General features: G+C 41.4%; 2 protein-coding genes across 2 annotated transcripts; both read right to left on the reverse strand.

The window, feature by feature from the left end:
* Positions 1 to 212: 212 nt before the first annotated feature.
* LOC127588627 (potassium channel subfamily K member 4) lies at positions 213 to 5,667 on the reverse strand. The gene is made up of 8 exons (XM_052047423.1): positions 5,500 to 5,667; positions 4,035 to 4,155; positions 3,619 to 3,895; positions 2,404 to 2,518; positions 2,163 to 2,323; positions 1,893 to 2,079; positions 1,242 to 1,384; positions 213 to 1,168 (listed from the first exon to the last, which is right to left on the reverse strand). The coding sequence occupies exons 3-8, from the start codon at positions 3,805 to 3,807 to the stop codon at positions 596 to 598; spliced, it is 1,368 nt and encodes a 455-aa protein (XP_051903383.1). The 5' UTR covers positions 3,808 to 3,895; positions 4,035 to 4,155; positions 5,500 to 5,667; the 3' UTR covers positions 213 to 595.
* Positions 5,668 to 9,127: 3,460 nt separating this feature from the next.
* On the reverse strand, positions 9,128 to 14,985 carry adssl (adenylosuccinate synthase, like). Its single transcript, XM_052047418.1, has 13 exons — positions 14,701 to 14,985; positions 14,169 to 14,271; positions 13,625 to 13,693; positions 13,493 to 13,543; positions 13,347 to 13,413; positions 13,122 to 13,229; positions 12,626 to 12,707; positions 11,947 to 12,073; positions 11,705 to 11,859; positions 11,414 to 11,538; positions 11,242 to 11,339; positions 9,981 to 10,130; positions 9,128 to 9,858 (listed from the first exon to the last, which is right to left on the reverse strand). The coding sequence occupies exons 1-13, from the start codon at positions 14,920 to 14,922 to the stop codon at positions 9,806 to 9,808; spliced, it is 1,410 nt and encodes a 469-aa protein (XP_051903378.1). The 5' UTR covers positions 14,923 to 14,985; the 3' UTR covers positions 9,128 to 9,805.
* Between the last annotated feature and the right edge of the window lie 5,826 nt (positions 14,986 to 20,811).

A 20,811-nucleotide genomic window follows, 5' to 3' on the forward strand; every position in this document is an offset into this window, starting at 1 on the left:
AAGGACGTACCGTATATGGAGTGCAGTAACACTGGCACACAAGGCCGTCAAAATACAAATGTTGTCTTTTGAAGTTATTTTAAAAGTCCCGTGAGCCACCACAAAAATCTACAACTGTAGCACTCAAAGTCCGTTGGCAGGCAAGTGTCTGTGGTCAGTGCCACCAAAATATTAAGATGATTTTTTTTATTTTCCTTCCTGGGTTTTTAAAAAAAATGTTTTTTGCATTGCTTGGAATGATTACATAATAAATAAATAATGACAAAAATCATATATATAGAAACTGTTGATCCTCTCTCAGCCCAGCAGAGAGCAGCAATTCCACAGACAGCAACGACAGCAAAGGCATGGAGACGTTTCACAATTTTCACATTAAGGCATACGTGCTAAAGTAAACGAGCATCATCTGCAATCCACATGCGGCCAAAGCTTGTTCAACTCTTCAGTTTCATTTGTCTGTATTATGCAATACAAACAAACCAATTGTTGTTTTGGTCACACTTTTTGCCTTAATATATCCCATCATTAGTCCCACAACAGGGATATATTGTTATGGCCTTTCTTGTGCTAGTAACATATTTTTCGATGCTTTGTTTTATATTTGAGGCTTCGGCGGTATATTTGGAACTGGGTGTGGGGTTCCGTTGTGCTCCTTCATGTCAAGACTGGATCGTTTGATTCGATCATTTTTGAGGCCTCCTTGTGGGACAGGCCTCCTGTGACGCTTTCTTTTGTGTGGTTGGACGTGTTTCGGATTTGGTGGTTTTGAATCCAATTGAGTATCTAAATGTAAATGACCACTCTGAGCATCAGATGACTCATCAATGAATGCTAGGTTCTCCCCAAAATAGTCAAGAGGCTGAGAAAAGAGGGGGTCCTTCTTTTCTTCGGGCACCTGATCGGATTGAGTGGTTTCAGATTCAGTTCCAGACTCTGACTCATAGGAGGATGTATAAGAGGAGTAAGATTCTGAATACGTTTCACTCTCATTCTGATCTTCTCCCTCGGGAGCCCCGGGAGCTGAAGCACCATGACCGTGGCTGCGAGCGCGATGGCGCCGCCTTCGCCGGCGCCGTCTAAAGGGATCATCAATTTTTCCAGAGATTCGAAAATCCATATTCTGTATATTTTGGCTCCAGTCTGTGGCATGGGCTCGCAGTTCCTCCATCTAATACAGAAGCATAAAATTAGAAATGACGGAACCAGCGAGAATGATAAAACCAACAGGAAGGAATTCAAACCTCAGCTCTGGTCTTCTTCGAGAGAACTCGTAGCCAGTTTCCTATCATTGACAGAATGGATGCAAAGTAGGCAAGGCCCAGCAGGATCCAGAACCACACCAAAGGCTTGTACCAGTGGTCGCTGCCTTCGAGCCCTGAATCCCCTTCAAGAAGAGTGTCAGTGGGTTATAGCAATGCTTCCATGCAGCATGAATGCAAATTTGATCCAGAAGAGACCAAATAGCAGATGGAACCATAAATACTTTATCTCATACTAGAAAAAATGTAATGTCCGAATGAAAATTCTCAATGCAAAGTGAAATAAATACAGCCGTATTTATAGTTGACTTGTAAAGATTTTAGCCAGCCCCAGTGCATCAGCTCAAAAAAGTCAGAGGCATGCTAAGTTCAAGTACCGGTATGTAAAGACATTCTACCTAAAGCAACATTATTTTAAATTAAAAGATTGATGGTTAATTAGTTAGCCTGAAATGCTTGTCAGTCATGGTCGCACTATGCACGCCAAACTTAGAAGCATAGCTGTCTTTGTTACTCAGGTGGCACTTTAAATGACTTTTTCGCTGAGGTTTCGTCATGCAAAATATGCAAGAGTAAGCTCGGTCTCTCAAAATGGACATGGCCGAAAAGTACGAACGTCTAAGTAGAGTTTACCTGCCACATAGTCCCCAAATCCCACCGTTGTCAAGGTGATGACGACAAAGTATGCAGACTCCAGCAGTGTCCAACCTTCCACCTTTTGGAAAACCAGGATTGGCACTGCAACAAACAGCAGGCAGCCCAGCAGGATGGACAAGATGGCAGAAATCACTCGCACAATGGTTTGACTGATGCGCCATTTCTGTCCGTAGAAAAGAAACCAAAGTGCAGTCGATCAAACAAAACCAACACGCAGTCTAAGTCAAGTTCCATTTGGGCTCTGACCAGGAAGAGTTTCTCTATTTTGGCAACCGTTTTCCTCAACCCGGTCCCCAGATGGTCTCCAACTCCAGCAAGAAGAATACCAAAGAACGGAATTCCAACCAAGGCGTAGAAAATACAAAATAGTTGACCGCCTTCTGACTTCGGAGAGATGTTTCCAAAACCTGCATGTGTAAAATCAAAATAAACAATTATCGCATCGCCATGCAGGATGTGACTTACGGCCTTGCAGTTGCATACTCACCAATAGTCGTGATGACTGTCCCAGAGAAAAAAAAGGCACTAGCCAGACTCCACTGGCTGACAAAGGAGACGTTGTTGCTCGGATCCACACCTGCACCGATGGCTTCTGCTACCTCCTACCGTGGAATTGTGGCAGGGGTCATATTCCCGGATTTAATTATTTGATTTTACCCAGGAATGACGATGAATTTCACAGTAGGCAAATATCATTACTTACAATCAAAGACACGTTTCTGATTACAGTGTGTGTGTGTGTGTGTGTCACTTTGCACGTCGTATAATGAGAAGAGGCCATTTTGAAACCCATTATGTTCTAAAACATGCCGTCATATTATCTAGAACAGCGGTGTCAAACAATTTTTTTGTCACGGGCCACTTCGGAGTTACGGCTTCCCTCGGAGGGCCGATGCAAAATCTCAACGTTATTTATTACTCATGACAATTTGACATTTCGGTACAGATTTTAGCAAAGGATCATGAAAGTTGACATACATGACTTGCACCTACGGGCCACATAAAATGATGTGGCGGGCCGGATCTGGCCCCTGTGCCTTGACTTTGACACCTGTGATCTAGAACAATTCTTGAACTTTTCAGATGGCGGTGTTCCTTACAGGGCAGATCCCATCATAATTCTCATCCCATTTAAGATGATCATCTATTCCAGAGTCTTTCGCCAAGCGCTAACTACTGTCTCACAGACCCCCAAAATAAGACCCACTCTTCAAAAGAGAACGAATGTGTCCAGAAATGAATCTAGTGTAAAATAATACAACACAACTTCCACATGGTCACTTCTATACTCCCTACATAAACTATGATATGATATTACTCTAGATGAGAAACAATCATCTTTGGAATCTTTTAGATCCACGAAAGATCTTTTGATACATTTGCTGACCCTGTTTGATGAAACCTGATAACCTGATACAAACTGAACTTTAGGAAATGTTGTTTGTCGTTTTTAAATACAAAATTCCAATTATTGCTTGGTTTTCTTCTACTCAATAATATTTTCCTTGTTAGAAAGTGTTTTGCATTATGTGTGTATGTAAATGGACGGACGGTGAATGCACGATGCCGCAAACGATTGTGGTGTGGCCACACTGACTTGGACTTTGCATTGTTTTTATATTTGTTACATTACAAATATAAACTACTAACATTAGTTTATATTTGGTTGATTTGAGGTTGTATAAAATGATCTGCACTGTACCTCTATGAGAGCTTGCAGGTTGTCAGGACCAACACAGGTGAAGTTCAGCAGGAATTCCTGACATGTCCCCTGCAGCTGCTTGTGCTTGCCCTCTTCTAACGGCGCCTCCAAAGCGCGGAACACCACGGCACCCAGCACCAAGTAGAGTAGCACCCCTGTGAGGATGGCAAGCAGGGTGGAGCAGCGCATGGCTGCACTTCCAGTCACTTCAAATGTGGGGCCCGATTTTGCTCTGCCAGGGTCTGCGTTGGGGTGGCCTGGATCCCAGCCTTTGCAGCTGAAACATCCCCAAAAAGCAATGACTCGAGCCCTACCGCCCCCTTCTGAGAAGCAACTTCATCACCGCTCAAATGAACAAACAGACGTGGTTACGAACATGCAAAACAAAGACAGGTCGCCGTAGTAGCTCGACAAACCTGTTATCGCGACCACGCCTTCTTCTTTTCCAGTCTTTCTTTTCACCAGGCCTGAGGATGGACTCCCTTGATCCGTAACCACTGGGGAGCCCATCCACATCACACTCTGTTGGAGGGGACACTACAGGCGGGGGATAGAGGAGATTTTGAATCAGAGATGCACTCCTTGGACACTGTTTTGAATACATTATTGCAATGCAATGAGATCTGATTCAAAATGTATTATTATATACAATATATAATGTATTATTTTCTCAGGGAGAGAAAATAATACTCACTTTGAATGTGCATAGTCAGAAAGGCAATCATTTAAAAGCATGTTTACCATTGCGCTTGCAGCACAATGACACTGCATTGTGGTGCATCCATTAATTGGCTAATAATCCTTCCATTCATCTTTTACATTATTGTTACTGTTATAGTCGCCAATTCTTAGACAAAGTGTGAGAGGCGGGGTTGACCGTGTATTGATCATCAGTCAATAACGGGGCTCATACAAACAGGCAACCATTCAAATGACATTCGGAATATGGATAATTCTCAGTCTTTGGGCGTAGTCACACTCGGCCATTTCAACTGTTGGAATGGAGGAGACGTATCAGAGCCAATGGCGCTGAACTTAAGGGTATGTGTGGGCTCAAACAATTCTCTGACAGATGTTTTGGACTGCTGGGGGGAATAAACATTCCAATGTCACACATAACACAGTGTGGATTTGAACTCGCACACCTTTTGGTTGTAACGCAACAATGCAAGATACTCATCGACTGACAAGACATGAGTATTTCACCATTACGCCAGTTGAGTTCCACTCTACCGCAAACAATGATAAAATAAGCCTATTGTCATACAACTCCAGATATTTACATTCCAAACTCAATATGAACGTTTAAGCATCTTTGGTTATTGCCACGTGTATTGTATAGTAATGACATCAACAGACGTTATGAACAGACGTTCATGAAATTGTGTAAAAGGAAGCCTGTGCAGTGTCTTGACTGAGAACCCTGCTTGGTAATATGACAATAATTTCAGTTGAGAATGCATGTACATTTCTCAAACAGAAACAGATCATATCCAGAACGTCTTTGAAGACCGACACTCTTTGGCCAGCAGCCCTCTCAGCTTGATAACATGAATCAAGAGACATCAAATTGAGCAGATTACAACAAAAAAAGTTGACATCACACCACTCACACAACCAGGCAGCTTCATGACATGTCATGAGTGTGATTGCCGCATGTACTGTAACATTCTCGCCAAAAGCAATTCTAAACAGCAGCCGGTGACACGGTGGGATTAAACACCACCCAACAACGCTAAATACAAAGTGGCTCGTATTGCGTGCCAACAGCACTACAGATGTTGCTGATGCAGCTGCATGCGAGCCATGACTGTAATAGTCCTCTATTAACACCTGAGGTGTTCCGTAATGTGCTCATTACACTGTTACAAGTACACCTACCTTAAAAATGAAGAATAATAAGAAGCCAGAGTTGCAGTCGCCTCATGCAGCAACAAACTGATGAACTGAGGCGGTCACATATGGGCTGGGTGCCTGCGTAGTCAGCATGAGTGTGTGTGCGTGAATGTGGGTGAGGAGGGAGGCTGTTGCTGAACCCACAAGGGAGGAGAAAATACTCAATCAAGCTGACATTAGGAGGTGGATGAGACACAAAGAGAGAAAAAGCACCACACAATGAAATGTAATGACGAAATGGACATTGCATCACGTGGTCACCTCTTTGCCTGACTGTCGATACAGTATTTGGGCAGGATCAATGCCGGGATTCACTGGGGTCTGATCGGTGTCGAGTGCAGGAGCCAGCTAAGCCTCCCTGTCTTAATAACCTTACATACTGCTTGATTTAATTGCTGGAGTGGTGTGTGTGTGTCTGTGTGTGTAAGGACAGGCAACATTACAAAAGGCTTCCCCCCCACCATGCCTGTTAAGTTGTAATATTGTAATATCACCATTCACCACTAGATGGCATTCATCACTTAGTAGCTCTTCCACCTGTTTATCTCCATAGAGGAGAGAGAAGAATGAGAGCTGCCGTGTGTGTGTGTGTATGTGTGTGTGGCGTCAATGTCAATCAAAGTGTGCTTAAACGCAAATTCAGTGAGTCGTACGCTTATTTTAATCGAGGTCTGTCTGTGTGTCCAGGATAAGAAGCCTGTAGGCAGACTTCCAATGTTGAGCTTCAAGACAGCAGGCAGAGAGGCCGGAACGTCGCGATGGCCACAGCCCGTCATTGTCAGCTGTAGTCATCACAAAGTCCCGCCCGCTTTTCAAGCCGGCGTTGTAACCTCAAAAAAGCATGGGGAAAAATGCAGCATTACGACTGCTGTCCACAAAAGAGCACCAATGTATCCCTATAGTCTCCACAACATACGGAAACCAGAATGTGTGTGTGTGTGCGTGTGTGTCTAATGGAAAGCACAATCACAGCTGATAAATTGGTGACTGTCATATTTCTAAGTCATGTCTGAAATGGACAAAAGCAAAAAAAAACCCACAATTGACTCCCTTATGCACATCACATGACTGACCCTCACACTGCAAAAGAACAAATGCGACCTGCGACCAGAAACAACTTTTGAAGTGCCACATACTTTACATTTCTTTTTTAACCATAACCAAATCAAACCCTAAAATAGGAACTGAGCAGTACTTTTCTCAAAATGAAACTCATCAACTGACTTCAATGTAGTGCTTTGGCTGTGAGACGTTATGTGTGCAGAAAATTCTGTTGTCTGTGTCCGCAAATGGAGCACATCTCGTACACCACAAACTCCAGTTCACAATGTCCTAAATTTATTTCATTATTCTCCTCTCATCAATGGGTTGCACCTCCAGATCTTTCAAAATGTCTCTGCTGCTTATCCCCAGCCGAAAATAAAATTTGATCATATCTATTTCCGTCCATCGTTTCGAGCCCCAGCTTCTCCCTCCACCTTACCATCTCCAGAGATGAAGCATTTGATTTTTTTGTGTTCGTTTTTAATCCAGATGTCCAATAGAATGTCACAGCTCCTTCAGGAGCACAAATTAGTATTTCGTGTGCACATTATACCTACTTTGTGGCCACCCACAAATGAGTAATTTACCACAATTAATTCTCCCCACCCACCCCATGTCAGATGCAGGTCTGTAAACATCTCCTGTGCTGTGTAATAAACTGGCGCAGTCCGAGCTTAAATTTGTACATATATGGAGAAATGGAGAGCGTAGTAGGACCGGTTGATAAGGACAGTCGTGTCAAAGTCTATGTATGAGGACGAACCAATTTTTAGGGTATGATTATTTGCTTAAGAATGGTAAACTTAAATGTGATTGTTCAAATATGCATTATTTAAAAGTTAACAAATGATTAAATGCAAATGTTCCGCCGTAAACTTTGACCTACACACTAGAACCACATCTAATTTTCAGCTGAAAACCTCTTTGGCAGTGCTGATCCGAAATTAGGGTTACTGTCAATTGCAAAAGCATAATTGTGTTTTGGATGTCAAGGATTTCCCAGGTATTGCATTGCTTTTATTGCAATACTGATAAAGTGATCAAAACTTATCAATGTGATCCCATATGCGCATATATAAAGCAAAATCTAGGGCTGCAAAAACAGCACTGCAGTTGTACAAAATGTTATTTCCATCCTGGCACCGTACTTAGATGAAATTGGATTTATTTCATGCACTCAACAGATCATGTGCAAGACAAATACATTTATCTGACTTCATCCAGTCTGCCTTTGATTGACTGTCTGTCTCTCTGTCTTCTCACAAAAGCCCATATGAAGTGAAAAGATCGGAGGCAAGTTGGGTCAATACAATACAGTTGAATTTAAATAGAAGATTAGATTAATGGAAATTGTGGGAATGCTGCAGGACAAAAACACGAAATCAGAGACCGTCACTTCTCGTAAAGGTCCCTTTCAGAAGTCATAAATTGTCAAAATGCAAATGGATTAATTTTGTACATGATACAGATAAAAAGTGTTAAGTCCCTTAAAGGTACCAACTACAGTATCCAACTTGTACTGCTGCAATATCTTCAAATATATTTGTTTTTACAATTAGGACACAGAGAAAGGCATCCCCACATTAAACAAATGAAAAAAAAAATCCTTACTTGTCGATTCTTAGCCTCAGTTCCACACGCTTGTGCTTAAAGTCCATCCAGTGAAGAGAAACGGAAATGATGCTTCAAAGAACACCTGTGAAAAAGCTCGACGGGAATTTTAGAAAAAATGGTAGCCGATTCAGAAATGTGTTGACATTTACTAAGGAAGATGGCGGTAAATAAGAGGCAGGAGGGCGGCCCTGACGACCATGCAATTAGGAGCACTTTATTTTCAATTAAGACATCAACTGTGCGCTCTTCTTTCGATCATTTTTGATGATGCAGACTTCTCGAAGCTGGAAATTGATTGGTTAGCAAACGTCTGCATCTTTGCTCATTTAAGTGAAGGTGCACTAAGAAAAAAAATGCATGAAGAGACCATTTTCCTAATGGTATTGTGTGACAAAACTGAATCTTGCTTTTCGGGGTTTTTAAAAGGTAAGCTTTTCTGGGAGGATGCATGGTCGTATCGTTTCTCCACTCCAATGACAAGAAAACAATATTTTTGAAATTAAGTGCAATTTCCCCTCAGGATTGTGAAATAGAGTTAAAAGGTAAAACTATAGTTATAACTTGTAAAGGACCAAATTATTAAATGGCAAAAAAATGAAAATAAAAAATACATTTACAGTAGTCTCAATTGTAACAATTAACTAAGATCTAAACTGAAGGGTGAATCACTTTTAGTGCAAAAAAAAGTGTCTGTATTGGGCCTTGGTTGCATTAAGAGAGACGGGACTAAATTACACCTCAGCATCGATCTCCAGAGGAAACCACTTTAGGGTTTAATCTAATTCCTCCAGGCATCGAAAAGCTTTTACACAGAGGGCTTTGCACATGAGGATTTGAAAGGAGAAAAACACTGGAAGGGTGAATACTTCTAGAGATTTCTTGTAAGAAAACACTGGGCTTTTAAGAAGAATAATTAGGATTATTGGTTTAAATCACTCAAACCAGAAATAAGACATTTAAAGAGTTTAAAGTTTCCATTTATTGACAATGGCATAAGAAACTTATTTGGATGAAGTATTATAAGTCATTCTTTGTTTTTACATTTACATCAACATTTTTTTTTGGTTTTTTAAAAATTATGGCATGGAAAGATTTATTTGAACCCATCATTTCTGTTATATATACTGTTTTTTTTGTTCTAAAGATGATTTCCAAAAGCACAATATTCACTCCAACAATCACTGTTACAAACAACCTCAATGTATTTAAAATAGCCCCAGAAAAACTTTTCAGATATTCCATAACGGGTTTTCATGTTGCCATTAATGCGCCCCAGTTAAAAACAAAAAAGTCCGATACTCCTAACAACCTAGTAAATGTGTGAAATTTTGTTAAAGGGGAAGCAGACTGCTTAAAAAAAAAAAGAAAAAAAAGGAGTTTAATCACTGAGAGAAGGAATGAGTGGTAACACCCACTTTTAAAACTTGACACCCTGAAAACAAAGAAACAATCAGATGGAACGTATAAGTTCACTCGTGAAGGATTACGGTATTGAAAGCCGCGAAACAGAAACGTTTCACTTGGATCCTGGCTGGTGAAAGATTTCAATTATGATGGGAGTTAACATCTAAAATGATGGCAAAGCCACATCGTCTTGGCCACAAATATGGAAGACAGCAGCTGTGTCCACAGATCAGTACAGTTTGATCATGCTCTCCCTGGACTTGCCCACTCCAACCCACTTCACTGAAAAAAGAAGGAACAAAAGGTCAATTTGCATTTGACCAGTTTACCTTGTCCAATAAACGTGTGAACGTGCATCGGCGTCTCGGGTCCTCCTCGGTAATGCAGAATGACATTTTACAAACCTGGCACTTGCAGAAAGTCCTCAATGAAGCGAATGTAGTTCTGCGCCTGCATCGGCAGCTCGGTAAAACTGCGGGCCGCCTCAGTGCTGCGGCACCAGCCGGGGAAGGTCTTGTACTCCACGGTGACGCGCGTCAGAACGTCCATGTTTGCTGCACAATGACCAAATACCACACAAGTTTATAAAGGCTCGCTTTGTGGCATGCAAGTCAGACAGCAAAAAAAGAGCTCAAAAGGAAAGCATTTAGAAGAATAACAATGTATGCACCGAATGGCGTGGTGTGTGTGCACTAAGTGTGTGCCCGATGTTATTCTGTCCATCCTGAGTGGGTTAAATGACACACCAGTTGGAGTTTACTGTAAATATCATAAATGTAAATACAATAAACTTCATTTTAGAAATATCACCAGTACTAATACTAGAAAGAAAATAACCATTGAGGTCCAGGAAATAACATTCACAAACAAAGGCTTTAGTAACACATATAGACAGGTAATTATAAAAGTAAAAAAATATTTATTTATTTATTTTTTGATTGATGCTGTAAAATGGAAATTTCTCCACTGTGGGATAAATTAAGATTTTCTTATCTTAAATATATTCTTCATAATCTGGGGAAAAAAACTGGTACTCCGGTTTCCTCTCACGTTCCAAAAACATGCGCGGCAGGCTGATTGAACTCTCCTCCTAGGTGTGATTGCGAGTTGTTTGTCTCTGTGTGCCCTGCGATTGGCTGGCAACCGATTCAGGGTGTGTCCCCCGCGCCTACTGACCGAAGACAGCTGGGATAGGCTCCATTAGACCCAGCTACCCTATCCCATTAGAACGTGCATGGTTTTCAAATTCTACAAAGACAATTTGCAGGCTGGGGATGCGTCGACGCCTTTAAGGGCTCCTCCTCATTTAGCATTCATGGACCACAAACAGTGATTTGCAGAGGCTTGATGTGAATCTATTAACTATGCGAGGTCGAGTCGCACCATGCGGGCGAAAATGCGCCCTTCAGGCGACACAGCTTGTGAATTTGGATTTGAATACATTATTCTACTTAGTTATTCATGCATTTTCTGGTTACCCTTTCAAGTTGTATTTGAAGTTCAGTTATGGTAGTTGAATAAATACTAAGTTTTGAAATCCATCAATAATGGTGTTTATTAAACATGATTCCAATATCGATCAAAATAATGGTGAGTGTTTTTTTACATCATTTCATTGCCCAGCCCTACTGCTGGCAGACATTAATCTGAGGGTTGATTACTTACCTGGGAAACTTGGCAGAGGTTCCCCATTGACGTTATAGGCTACACCCACTTTGATCTCCGCCAGGGTGTCCAAAATGTCCAGTTTGGTCAGGGCGATGCTGCAAATTGAAGGCTCTTGAGTTCAGTTGTGGCAATGAAGAGGAGAAGTTTCATAGAAGTGATGTGTGCTTACGCGGAGAAGCCGTTGACCATGTGAGCATATCGGACCAGAATCAAGTCCAGCCATCCGCAGCGGCGCTTTCTACCCGTTGTCACGCCAACCTCGCGACCTCGCGATTGTAAAAGTGCCCCTGTCTCCTGTAAGATAAAATGCACTGCTGGCTTGAAGACATTTGCATAAGGCCTTGTTTTTAGATTCATAGATGTGATGCAGTTTTCAAGGATCCGCAGGGACCCCATGTACACACCGTAATAGTATATACAGTATTTTTTTAAACCTGTCCTCAAATGCATCATGACTCACATTATCTTGTTCTGTTGGGAACGCGCCAACGCCCACCCGGGTGGTGTAGGCCTTGACGACGCCATACACTCTTCCAACGTGTGACGGCGGCACGCCAAGTCCGGTGCACACTCCTCCGACGGTGCAGTTAGATGACGTCACAAAAGGATATGTGCCTGAGTGGAGACATGTGTATTAGCTAAAGGAGCCAAAAACATCTAATACGTCAGCTCGATTAAATCCCCAATCCTCCAGGCACTCACCAAAGTCAATATCCAGCAGTGCGGCGTTTGCCCCCTCCACCAGGATTTTCTTACTGGGGCCAGTAAGAGCTTTGTGCATGAAGTACACACCATCTGTCACTAGAGGGCGAAGTCGCTCTGCATATCCCTGAAGAAATTGACAAATTGAAAGACGCAATAGCAACATGTCTGGAAACTTATTTCTGATCTTATTGCAATCACAAATCAACGACAGTAATATACTGTACATTGTTAAGTACAAATAAAGGAGATAATGATCAGTAACCGAACTCGGAGTGTACCAGAGGGACCGTTCAAGTTATTTTGAAAAGGTTTGGACAACAAATCTCAAACCCCTTGAACACCATTTGTCACGATGGTTTCAGGACCATACGTCAAAACATTTTGTTGGTTTTGGCACTCCAACTTTACCCACAAGACCAATTGAAGTTTACTGTAAAACAGTCACTTATGTACACAGCCGATGACACACGGCATGCTGAAAACAGGTTCCACTGTACATTCAAAGCACACAACTCTATATTCATATTTGCCTGTATACACTACCTCAGCCCCACAAAAAAACACACACACACACACAAAAAAAACATTTGCACAAAAAGCTACAATCAAATGAAAACGCAAATGATGAACCCCGATAGAACAGAGTAAAACTGTGTATGACTCTATCACCTCTCACCTTTAACTGTTCCAGTTCATCTTCAATGTTCACATTCATGTTTGGATACATTGTCAAGAAATGCTCTGCTAACATGCGGAACCTTAAAAAAAGACAAACACACATTCCAGTTAATGCCTTCATTCCTATACATATAAGTATAAGCGATGCAATGCCAACCAAGATGCCTAGCAGATGTGTTATTATCATCATTAATAGCGCAAAAAAAATCTTGCAACAAAGCTGTGTATGATTATTTTTCTCTCCAAAGTAGAAGTACACATGAAAAGTTTGAAGTTATGTTTTACTTTCCAGAATTTGTATTTTAAATAAAGGAGTTGATGATGTACATCTAATAGAGTATTTTTTTACAGTTAATAACTAGCCTAGTTTTTGTTACCACAACTACTCCAGAGCAATAGGAACAGACGTTGGCTTTTTCCTAAGGTATGGGGCCTCTTGAGTGTTCCAAAAACCAAAACGTGAACCAATTGTATGCATACACACTGCTACTCACTTGTCCTCAAAGACTTTGAAATCTGAGACAAGGTCACAGACACGCAGGCCATTCCGAGCAGCTTTGGAGGAGTAGGCAGGGCCAATACCTTTTTTGGTCGTTCCCAAACTGCAGCAAAGATAAACACGCAACAGTAAATGAAACAAAGTCAATTTAGAACATACTCCCTCCAGCAGACATGACACACATTCAGGCATCAATGCTCTAAATAATGAGCAAAATTACTTTTTCCCTTCTTGCTGCTGTCGCTGCTGCTCCTGAATGCCATCGACAGCCTGATGGAAGTTGAAAACTGGAGGTGGACCGAGGGACCCGCAATAAGACACTTTTACATTTAAAAATACTTCAGATAAAAAAATATATATACTCACCAATGTGTGCACGATCAGAAATCTTGAGTCTATCTTCCCATCCTTGTAATCCTACATGTGACGGGGAAAAAAATGCTTTATTGAACATGACAACTCGTCAAATGCATATTTATACAAACGGTTGTAAACTACCTTTGCCTTTCTTCAGGTTAGATTGCGCCTCTGCAAACAGCCCTGGGAGGTGTATGACAACTCCATTGCCTAGAACATTAAATATTTACATTAAATATTTATAAGAAATACAGATACATTTGTGTCTAACTTTTTTACATAAAAGCGTGTGACGGAAAAGTGGTTAGGACTGCACGACGGTCCGTGTTTTATGTTATGTGTTGTGTTTATTGTTTTACTTGATGTTAACTGTTTTGTTAAGCGCTTTGTTACAGCTGCCGCTGTTGTGAAAGCGCTATATAAATCAGCATGTATTGTATTGTATTGTATTGTAAACACATGGTGACGTGCTGTCAAGTGTCCTGTTTGATTTTCTGAAAAAACAAAACATAACAAAAAAACGTAATAGTGTGGTTTTATGCTACCAGGTTATTGTACTTTAATAAAATCCCTTTCAAATATTTTTTGTCAGCAATGAAGGTCATGGGATTTTTTTTAGTACAGTAGTGTGTTCATCTTGCCTGAATATTAAGTTCAGTCACAATAATTTAGAGAACCAATATACCAATAAAGGAGGTAGCCTTCTTGTTGAGGACGCCACTGGGCAGCAGGTGGAAGTCGTACTCCACCGAGTCAACGACCACAGTATGACCTGCATTGTTGCCACCCTGGAGAAAAACAAAAAATCAAGAGTTCCGATCACGAAGGGGACGTAACGCCACATCTTGCGCAACGGGAACTGCGAAAGCACGCTGTGTTACATCATTTCATTTCACAGAACCCGTATGGGGGCCGGGGAAGCACTTTGTGCAATTTGACTTCTACCAAGACACTGTTTGGACAGATTAGCACTGCGCACAACACGTTTCCCTCAAACGAGGCGGCTTTGATCGACCGTTGAACACATGGTAGCAAACGAGGCTAGCACCGCAGCGTGTCGGAACCTCCGAACGACGTCAGGAATATTTAACCACTGGTTATCCGAAACGACTTTCTCTGGCCTCTACCCGTTGACCGTTTCATTGGTCGGAGGACATATGAATGTCATGTTTCGTTTATGTGTCAAGTGTAATAATTAGTATGACCGCAACTGGTACCTGACACCTGCACACAATATCCGCATCCATTGCGAGCAGATCCACAACTTTTCCTTTGCCCTCGTCCCCCCATTGAGCTCCGAGCACCACAGTCACTTTGTTCGCAGGTTCTTTCGGAGAACGGAACGGAAACTCCGGCGTGACGTTTTCTCGTGACCGCTTAACCACCGGTTCCCCGTTCTCTCGTCCATTAGCATTTGGCACGTCGCTGCTGGACGCCATTCTACTGTCCTCCTGAAAACCGGAATAGCGTTTTACCCGCGTTTATCGACGGGAAATGCGCTTCTTCCGCTCTACCGCTAGATGTCGTCTATTAATTCGTTTGTACAATGAGGGCGCCATTACTGGCATACGTAACCACTTCTACCATATTGAGTGTGTCAGATAGGCTCTTAAACAAATGCAAGTCAATGGACTGAACTTCATAAAATGCCTGTCAGATTTCTGGAAAGATCCGGACAGAATTGGATTCCAGAAACGTGAACCCGGAAAGAATAGACAAAAAAAGGGTTCTGAACAAAAATAGCTACCAACAAAGTTCAACAAAGAACACTGGTACAACAAAATGAGACAACCAAAAACACTTGCAACAAAGGCATGGAGAAACGTCCATTCATCCACCTATCCATCCAACAATCCATCCATCCATTTTATCATCTGCTTATCCTCACAAGGGTCGCAGGGCGTGCTGTAGCCTATCCCAGATTTCATCGGGCAGTAGGTGGAGTACACCCTGAACTGGTTGCCAGCCAATTGCAGGCACACATAGACAAAGTGCCATCTACGCTCACTCACACCTTGGGACAATTTAGAGAGTTCCATTAGCCTGCCACTGTGGGATGGAGGAAATGTGGGAGGAAACCAGAGTAACCGGAGAAAACCCAGACAGACACGGGTAGAACATGCAAACTCCACATACAAAGGTCAGAGCCGGAATCAAATCCTGCACCTCTACACTGTGAGGCCGACGTGCTAACCATTCGACCACCGGACCGCCTAGGAGAAACTTTGTGATATTTAATGATTTACATAAATGTAAACAAAATTCTGTGCTGTGATTGGATCTACCTATCAAGCACACTTCTAATACAAAGAGCATTCTTTTGTTTGAAATGAAATAATTGCGAAACTCAGGTACCGGTAATCTAAATGTCAGAAAACCAAGTAGTATTCACACATTTCAAGAGCAAGTCCTGCCACAAACAACAACAACAACAACAAAAAAACATGTGCATTACAGCCCTACTTGCATGTATGTGCTTACAACGCCATATTATAGCATGTGCTCAGATCACCTGCCCTGTACTTGATAGTTACCACGTTCTGCAATTGATTGGCAACACGTCAAGGGTGTCTTGCTCAAAGCCAACAAGGATAGGCTGCAGCTCACTCGTGAGCCACGTGAGGAAATGTGCTATAGGAAATGGATGCACAGATCTATATGTGTACCAAAGATATAAGGAGTGCATTTGCTTAGTCCATGTCTCACTATAAACCCCATAGGCAAGCTAAACTGTAACTATAGATTTAATCAGAAGTTGGAGAACAAAAATGTCAACAGGTTTGCCTCAATCAGCATTTTAGTGTTTTTCATCATCTTATCACAACTATTTCTCTTTCATGACTCTTCTTTCTGCAATTTGCAGACATTTACAAACTTCAGATTTTCTGAAAATTCAAATGATTACAGAGGCAGACCCACCCAAAATAAATTCTACTATAATTGGCTTGTGTACAATGGATGTAAAGATATACATATAATACCACACCAAATGTAATACCAGCAACTTCTAAGTAAGAGCAGTGAACATCAAGGGTCCCAGCATGTTGGGAAATGTTGCGTGCTCTTGCTGTATTCTCCACTTTCGTCGACAGGATGCATTAAGCCAGTCGAAACCCCTTTTTGAAGCGTGTTTACTGCAGAGATGAGGTAAATGACGGGACAAGGAAATGGAAGGAAGTCATGTCTCTTTCCTCTCCACACAAAGCTGACTGTAAACAGCAAGTGAGTCACGTGATATGGTTAACGATATTCAAAAAAAATCGGGGGGGGGGGGGGGGTGCTTGAGTATTTGTAACGGGTTTGTACCAAACAGGGCGAAATATATGAAAAATAATAAAGTCCATTTTTCAAGAATCTGAATGTTTAAATGGTTTGCCAATTGGAGTAACCTGCATCCACACAAATACAGTAAAAGCTCAGAAAGGAAAATATCCAAACTTTATTGGGATATGGTCAACAATCATTCAAGGACAACACAACATCTTTCTGCCCTCCTCGCAGGCCTCCAAAGATAATTCAAACATGGATGATGATAATGCAAGAAACTACTCTATGTTCTGAAGGACAAACACAGCAGTGGCCTACAGAAATGACAGGCAGAAGTTCTCATCACTGGCTGTCAATTCATAGGTCATCACCTTGTGCCCCATTATTCTTTTTTTTTTTTTAAATACCCTTTGAAGAAATTAGCTCACAGTAATAGCTGCAGTCATCTGTGGTAACCTTCTGCAAGTAACAGCACCTCCACTGGAACTTGATCCAACATCCACATGGAGTTGCTGTTACATCCAGCGAGCACCAAAAATCTCATCCAGGCAAATCTGTGACGAGACCGAGGTCGCCCTTTCCTGCCACAAACCCAAAAGAAGAGCGGGAGACCAAGCGCATGAAGACCAAAGTTCACAGTTCGCTGAGGTTAAGTCAGAATTTCATCTGCTTTCGATGATGGTCCTCTGGTCGGTGACTTTGACCTGCTAATTTCCTCCTCCCCGTTTTACTGCCTCAAATAGACAACGTCAACCAACAGCGTGGCCAAAGGGCCAAAGCTTGACAAGATAACATTTTATGGTGGCAGTCATGAGGAATCCTGTCAATATGTGAATATAAGGGCGTGTCTAACCTGTGAACTGCAGGCTTTGCACTTCCTGCTGACATTTATGTTTCTCTACAATGTTCAATCTATTCTATTTGAAACCCTGTGACATATTACTTCTTTGTCCCGCTCAATATCTTTGTTGATGTTGCAGTCAAACTCAGTCTGCTGACGTTGTTCAAAAATGTTACAATTACTTTTGCTTCTTTGTTGGTTTTTTAAAAATCTGCTTCCTTCTCCTTTGAGGAAAACAAACATGATGTATTTAGGGGAAATGCAACTGAAAGCAAATAAATAAATCATTCTTTATTGTCAAGCGCTTGTTCTGTTCAAGATAACGAGTGAAGCTACACCATGTGATTTTAAAACAAATGAGAGGCGGGGTAAGCCCTGAAAACCTTTCACCGGCCAATCAATGAAAATCAAATGAGAGCACATTAATTAAATATTATTTTTGAAATATTACAAAAAGTTTTTAAAAAATCATATCTGTGTTATACATGTTTCCTTTCATACAAAAAAAATACTAATGTTAAAATAATAAAATTGCGTTGTTCGTAATCCCTGTGAAGAAAATAATCAGATGTGTTCACGTTAGTTTGAAATGCTGATTTGAGTTGAGACGATTTGAGTTGTACTCACCGAGATGTGTCACATGAGGCCAAAGTTTGGAGTGTAGCAGCGTGTTACCGCACGGCCACATTTAGGCCGCAGCAGTAGGTTGGAGAAACTGGAGAGAAGAAGAAGACAAAGTAACTGAACAGGCAAGCTCAGGGATGGACAAGGGTGTAGGTGGTGAAGCAAGATCTGCCATTTTGGTGTCAAAGTTAGTCATGGCAGAGCAGGAATGACAACCAGGCCGAGGCCCCGTTTTAAGAGATCAGGGGTTGGTGGGAGGTTAATGATTACACGAGCTGTAAATATTTGACAGGCCTTGTGCCCTGCCCCTCTCCAACATCCTGATTCCACGCTGACTGACGCGGGGAATGGCCAGCTTCAAGTGCATCTCTTTTGTCCTTGCTGTAAAAAAATGCACTGAACGCCTCACGAGTTCATCAACTGTCAGAAGTCATTTGATTGGCTGCTGCAGCTCAGTAGATGTTTGCAAACATGCTATTTTTTTCTTTTCTTTTTCTTTTTTTTTTTTTTACAGCCACATAGCATGTGAGTTGAGTCCATGATCCACATTTTTGCTGCGTTGGGTTCTCTTGTACGCCCATGGTCAATTGGAGGCATGACATCATATCAATTTAAAGTGACCTGTGATCACTGAACACAATAAATTGATGCGATTGTGTAGGGGGGGGGGGGTGTTTGATGCAACCTCTAAAGTGGAACAAAATCTCCTCTGTGACCGTGGTTTGACTTCCAAGTTATTCTAATAAAAGGACAAAAAAATCTATTATTTGCACTATTAAAGGTGAGGTACAGCAATTAATTGATTAATCAACAATTAAGCAGTTATCAAATTCATTGATGATTATTTTAGATAATCAAAACCATTTGTTTTCGATCGGGTTGTCCTTGTCACAGGTGAGATGGGGATCTATGCATGTGGGTGAGAGATGGGGTACCAGTCGCAGGCTCGAAACAACAGTTCACATTCACACCGGTGGACAATTTAATCTCACATGCACGTTTTTCAATGTGGGAGGAAGTTGGAGTGCAAGCACCAACATGCAAATTCCACAGAGATTCCAACCTTGAGGCAGACGTTGTCACCACTATTCCGCCGCGTCAAATAGAAATAAAATTAAGTAAAACCACTCAATAGAATGAGGGTAATCCTTCAGATCAATAATTCCGAATAGGTAGGTTGAGATCGAAATGTCGGTTATGGAGCCATTTTGAATGACTAAAACACATTTTATCTGTAAAATGATGAGTCAACACAAGATTTTACAGTTTCACTCATTCAAGGTGTGTCTCAGCTATTAATATTAAACATGTCAGATGAGCGCCTGCCGCCTAAGATTGAGTTGTTATCAGATGATACAGCAAATAAAAAGTCTGCACCAAATTCATAACGAAACTGAACGTATATTGTCATAAACAGGAGACTGGGTTTCTATCTTCAGGGTGGATGAAATCAACGATACAAAACAAAAGCAGCAAAATTCAAGCTCCAGAGCTTGAACACCGAGGCAAATTTAAAATGTTTTACTGCAAAGTGAAGTCATATTTACACATTCTTGTAAATATTCATTCATATTCTCGGGTTATCTTATCTTTAAGTTCAAGGCATGGCAATGCTTTGAGTGCAGAGTCCAACGCCTTGAGGAGAGGGATTATGTGCACAGCAATAATGTGTGACACTGATAAATCACTGTCTTTCACCTTTGGATTGATGGTCATCATTTCAGATGCAATTTACACCAGATAACACCAGTAACCTGCTGAGCAGGTCACGTGTCACTCCAAACAGAGCTGTTGTTAGGGAGCTCATTTTTTCCCCAAAAGGAAACAAGATATAGTTAGCAGTGGCGTACATCTGCATCACATCAGTAATTCTGTAATTTTCTGAGCAATGAGCAAATGTATTTAACAGGCACAGGATGGTGGTCTGCTGTGTACAGGACAGATATTTACTGTGGATCTTATCTATCAATGCGTATGTGAAAAGATTTGTGTGAGATCCCTGGCATGAATGCTCAATGCTGTATGAAGACTTTCGCCGATATATCATGTCAAACTTACAAAGCAATACGTCCTGATTGATACAGCGCTTTCACAACAGCTACAGCTGTAACAAAGCGCTTCACAAAACAGTTAACATAAAGTAAAATAATAAACAACACATAACATAAAAAACACAGAGAGTCGTGCAGACTTAACCGCCTTTCCCTCATGCGCTTTGTCATTTGAAGGAGTTCTAGATGAAAGAGGAGAGAATCAAAGTGTCCTTTCCCCTTACACTTAATCGTTACAATTGCTATGAAAAGCAAAGGGAATCCATGACACCTGCAGTTCACTCTAAGTATCTCAAACACTGTACTTAGAGTTAATGGTTTTAGTTAATATAACACGTTTCAAGGTTATGGTGGTGCATCAACCAAACGTTTTGGTATCTGTGGTCTCACAAAATTCAGAACTTGGTCACAACTTGAAGGTGCGGCATCTTAAGTGATGGTTATTTAAAAAAATAGTTTAATTTCATTCCATCTACAACAGCTAATAACAGATGTTCTCTAGCTGTGTGTCAAGTGCAAGTGATTCATGGAAAAATTATCACATT

The sequence above is a fragment of the Hippocampus zosterae genome, chromosome 16 (genome assembly GCF_025434085.1).
Source record: "Hippocampus zosterae strain Florida chromosome 16, ASM2543408v3, whole genome shotgun sequence".
In the NCBI taxonomy this organism is placed as follows: domain Eukaryota; kingdom Metazoa; phylum Chordata; class Actinopteri; order Syngnathiformes; family Syngnathidae; genus Hippocampus; species Hippocampus zosterae.

Excerpts from the sequence above, each read along its gene's own strand:
- LOC127588627 (XM_052047423.1), bottom strand. The coding sequence starts at position 3,807 with ATGCGCTGCTCCACCCTGCTTGCCATCCTCACAGGGGTGCTACTCTAC. Across the intron at positions 2,519-3,618 it reads ACCTGCAAGCTCTCATAGAG|GAGGTAGCAGAAGCCATCGG; the intron begins GTACAGTGCAGA and ends ATTCCACGGTAG. Across the intron at positions 1,385-1,892 it reads ATTTGGGGACTATGTGGCAG|GGGATTCAGGGCTCGAAGGC; the intron begins GTAAACTCTACT and ends CTCTTCTTGAAG.
- adssl (XM_052047418.1), bottom strand. The coding sequence starts at position 14,922 with ATGGCGTCCAGCAGCGACGTGCCAAATGCTAATGGACGAGAGAACGGG. Across the intron at positions 13,414-13,492 it reads TTCTGATCGTGCACACATTG|TTTTCAACTTCCATCAGGCT; the intron begins GTGAGTATATAT and ends GTCCACCTCCAG. Across the intron at positions 11,539-11,704 it reads TCCCAACAGAACAAGATAAT|GAGACAGGGGCACTTTTACA; the intron begins GTGAGTCATGAT and ends TTTATCTTACAG.